The sequence below is a fragment of the Trichechus manatus genome, unplaced genomic scaffold (genome assembly GCF_000243295.1).
Source record: "Trichechus manatus latirostris isolate Lorelei unplaced genomic scaffold, TriManLat1.0 scaffold00052, whole genome shotgun sequence".
Lineage (NCBI taxonomy): Eukaryota > Metazoa > Chordata > Mammalia > Sirenia > Trichechidae > Trichechus > Trichechus manatus.
The window spans coordinates 4,781,337-4,785,780 of record NW_004443988.1 but is presented as its reverse complement, the minus strand read 5'-3'; the positions used below and the strand labels follow the sequence as shown (position 1 = coordinate 4,785,780).

Here is a 4,444-nt window from a genome sequence, read left to right as displayed (position 1 = left end):
ATTTGAGAGACCTAGAGAATAAGAGATCTGACATGTAATGTGGTCAGAGGATAGCCCAGTGTTAAGAGAATAGGTGGTACTGGGAGTGATGAGGGCCCACATTAAAAACATCTCTCTCCAAAGTTACTGGGTTCTGGGAAACAGTGATCACCTGAGTGAGCTGTGTACAGGATAGCAAATCAGATTGGCTGAGGTTTTGACTAAATTTGTCAGAGGTGTTATTTGCTCGTATGCAAACCTAACATTAACAGGAAATAGAGTTTCAGGGGAATGATAGGATCCTGCTGGAGGAGGAGGGAGAAAGGCCATCTGGAACAGGAATTTTGAGTCCTTTGTCTTTCCCAAGTTACTTCCAGCCTGCCCCTTGGATCTGAAGCTTTAGAACTACAACTTCATGCAGGTGGTGAAATGGGAAAGCTGTGGTGGTGTAGTGGTTAAGAGCTGAGCTGTTAACCAAAAGGTTGGCAGTTTGAATTCACCAGCTGCTCCTTGGAAACCCTATGGGGCAGTTCTACTCTGTCCTATTGGGTCACTGTGAGTTGGAATTGAGTTGACAGCAACGGGTTTGTTTTTTGTTTTTTGTTTTTGTTTTTTTGTGCTGGCAACAGGAGAACTCAGCCTTCCCTTGTCATGAACAGCAAGTAATTGGTCCCCTCTGGGCCTCAATTTCCCCTATCTCTCAAATGAGGGGCTGGACCAAATGATCATAAAATGGCTTCCAGCCTTAACCTCATAGGGGTCTGATCTCACAGGAGATAAAGGAAAGGATTGCCTGTGGTTTACCCAGGTCCTGCTCCCCTCCTCCCTACCACAGCTTGCCGGCCACCCCTCACACCTCTGGTCCCCTCAGCACTGCTCCTGTCCTCAAAAAGCCTTGAGTTCCACAGTCGAGCGTGTTGTTAATGTTGGCTTGTGCTCCTTCCTGGTGAGTGGCCAACATTGTTCTGCGCCTTGCAGGGGTCCCACCAACCCTGTTTGTCTCCGCAGAGCTACAGCCTGCCTGGAAGATGCCTCCATCCTGCGGCAGCCGCTCCGGGGCCCTGCTGCTGGCCTTGCTGCTTCAGGCCTCCATGGAAGTGCGTGGCTGGTGCCTGGAGAGCAGCCAGTGTCAGGACCTCACCACGGAAAGCAACCTGCTGGTACGTGGGCCACGGCTGCCATCTTGGTTTGGGCATCAGATGACCCTGGGGCTGGGGCTCAGACGGCTCAAAAGAAAGGGGCGTGGGGAAGGGGAAATTCATTCCCAGTGATAGAAGCGACTCAACCTAGGGCAGGGGCAGAGCTCTGGGGGGAAGTCAGAAATGGGTCAATTTTGGGAGAAGGCAGCTTCTTGGAGATGGGTCTAGTCTACAATTTCTGCTTGATTGTCCTTATTTCTTGCCTGGTCTTCTTGTATGGAGACCCACACCACTTACGTTTTGTTTAGAGATACTGCCTCTCTAGTATATCATTAAGAAAATAATAATAACAGTAATAACAATAATTACTCCCTCAATTGATCCTATGTTTTCAATCTTTTAGCCTACAAAGCGTTCCTTTTTAAATAATCTCATATCATTATCCTCTCCGCTCCATGTCCTTTTCCCTTTACCTGTACTACCAGTTACAAAAGGAGCCCTGGTGGTGCAGCAGTTAAGGGCTCTGCTGCTAATCAGCAGGTCAGTGGTTCAAACCCACCAGCTGCTCCTCAGGATAAAGATGTGGTAGTTTGATTCCGTTAAGATTTACGTCCTTGGAAACCCTATGGAAGCAGTTCTATTCTGTCCTATCAGGTCGCTCTGAGTCGGAATAGACTCAAAGGCAATAGGTTTGGTTTTGATTTACCATTTACAAAAGCCAGGTAGGCAGTTCTCCAAATCGCCTCTAGAGGGAGAAGGAAAAACCAAGGTATTGTTTTCCTCTAATTGGTGTCAAATGTCTCATGCTTCTTCTGGAGGGCTGGCCTTCTGCCATGTTCATCTGCAGCTTTCCCAGGAGCATGTAAAGGCCATTTGAGCCAGGCTGGAGCTCCCTCTAGTTCACTGCAATGTGTGTGTGTGTGTGTGTTTGTATTGGTGAGGGGGTGTACATGAGAAATGATACTCTTAAAAGACAGACTGCAGGTGTCAGTGACTAAGATTTCATCCTGCTGCCAGCACCTGCCAGGTAAGGGTGGAATCCACATCACTACATTCTGTAGTTTTCAATGGAGAAGCTGAGTTAACGTGAAGGGAGAGACTTTCTCAGACACATAGGTTTCATGTGGAATAGAAAAATAAAAAAAACCCAGGGGATTCTGCAGTTCAGGGAGACTCAAGGGACTCTTGATTTGAGACACCCTCTACCCAGCCTTTCCTGCTGAGGGAATGAGCACTGGACACAGTCAGAGCCTATGGGTTCTGGTTCCAGTTCTGTCAGGGCTGTGGGGCCTTGGTCAGTTCCTTTCACCCTTGGAGCCTACTGTTTCATCTCTGTCCAGTGAAGGGGAGGGGATTTAAACGAGATGGTTTTAAATGTTTTTCCACTGTCAACATTCTGCAGTGTTGTAATTCTAAATCCTTGGAGAAGGAAATTCCCAACTCTACAGAGTGGGTGGGATCCTTTTGTTTCCTCTTCTGCAGTCCCCGAGTAACTGAAAACTCAAGGCTGCCACCTAAGTGTCATTTTCTGAAAGAAATACCACAGTTGAGTCCTCTAGGGAAAGGGACCAGGGACATAGGCTCCATGACCTGTGTAATGGAAACAATCCTGGCTTTTCATACCTCCCACCAGTCAGAATGAGGTGACAGGGAGTGAGCCCTCTCCCCCTCAAGCACAGTGACTGGGGAATGCACAGGGGAGATCAACTCAGAAGACTTGAAAAAGTGCCAGGTGGGTGCAGGAAAGCTTTGAACTGTGGAGCAGGGACAGGGCTGGGTTAGGCCATGAGGTAGGTTTGCAGGTCACTGGGACAAGGTTGAGGCATTATGGAAAACATAGGCCCAAGAAGCCAGATTTCCACCACCTGGAGAGATTCTTCCCCCAAATTCTACCCAATACCCCTCCCAGACTTGAACTATATTTATTAAACAGTTATTGTGTACCAACAAATACCACCCACCTACCATTTATTGAGCAATTCCTATTTATCAGGCATGTAACAGCAAGATGTTGACCCGGCTCATAAAAGCTATGAACGGATAGACTGGTAAACCAGAGTGGGATGGGGTATGGTTGCTGCCATGCAGAAGTATGCACGGGGTCCAGGGGACAAAAGAGATGTCCTTGCTGAGTCCTAGAAGATACCAGTGGATGCCAAGAAGGAGGGTGGGCACGCATTCCCAGTAGGAGGCCCATTACAGCAAAAGCCTAGAAACATAACATGGCACAGGAGGCTCAGTGGGTGGCACATGATGGGACCGCGGGCGCAGGGGGCACAGGCCCGTTTGGGGGAGCTGCGGCAGGACTGGGCGAAGGTCCCGGGCTACCCTCACGTCCATGCGTCTCTCCCCCACCCAGGAGTGCATCCAGGCCTGCAAGCCGGACCTGTCAGCTGAAAGGCCCGTGTTCACCGGCAACGGCGAGGAGCAGCCACTGACTGAGAACCCCCGGAAGTATGTCATGGGCCACTTCCGCTGGGGCAGGTTTGGCCGCCGAAACGGCAGCAGCGGTGGCAGCACGGGGCAGAAGCGCGAGGAGGAGTTCGCGGAGGGCGATGTCGGCGACGTGCTGCCTGCGGCTGGCCCCGGGTCACGCAGCGATGGCGCTGAGCCGGGCCTGCGCGAGGGCAAGCGCTCCTACTCCATGGAGCACTTCCGCTGGGGCAAGCCAGTGGGCAAGAAGAGGCGCCCGGTGAAGGTGTACCCCAACGGCGCCGAGGACGAGTCGGCCGAGGCCTTCCCCCTCGAGTTCAAGAGGGAGCTGGCTAGGGAGCGGCGCGAGCCGGCACGCGGCCCCCAAGGCCCTGCCGAGGGCGCAGCGACCCGAGCCGACCTGGACTACGGCATCATGGCAGAGGCTGAGGCAGCGTCAGCCGAGAAGAAGGACGAGGGGCCCTATAAGATGGAGCACTTCCGTTGGGGCAGCCCGCCCAAGGACAAGCGCTACGGCGGCTTCATGACCTCTGAGAAAAGCCAGACCCCTCTCGTGACGCTGTTCAAAAACGCCATCATCAAGAACGCCCACAAGAAGGGCCAGTGAGGGCGCAGTGGGGCTTCTTTCTTCGGGAAGCCGGCCCCAAAGCCCCCTCTCCTCGCTGCCCCTGCCGCCTGCCGCCTCCCAGCCTCGCTGTGGTACTCTCTCCGGAGGTGATAGCAGCAGGCATTCAGCCCCTTAAAGCTGTCTGTAGTTAAGAAATAAAACCTTTCAAATTTCATATCTGACTCTGACTTTGAATGTAGACTGGGTGAATAAAATAAAAATACATATGCATCAAAAAAGAGCAGCATATAGGGGAGGAACGATAGAATGGTTTCCATGTGACCCT

The 4,444-nt window shown here is 51.7% G+C and overlaps 1 protein-coding gene across 1 annotated transcript; it reads left to right on the top strand.

Moving 5' to 3' along the window:
* Positions 1–1,007: 1,007 nt before the first annotated feature.
* On the top strand, positions 1,008–4,158 carry POMC (proopiomelanocortin). The gene is made up of 2 exons (XM_004377571.1): positions 1,008–1,139; positions 3,478–4,158. Exons 1-2 carry the CDS (start codon positions 1,008–1,010, stop codon positions 4,156–4,158), a joined length of 813 nt encoding a protein of 270 aa, XP_004377628.1.
* Positions 4,159–4,444: the final 286 nt, after the last annotated feature.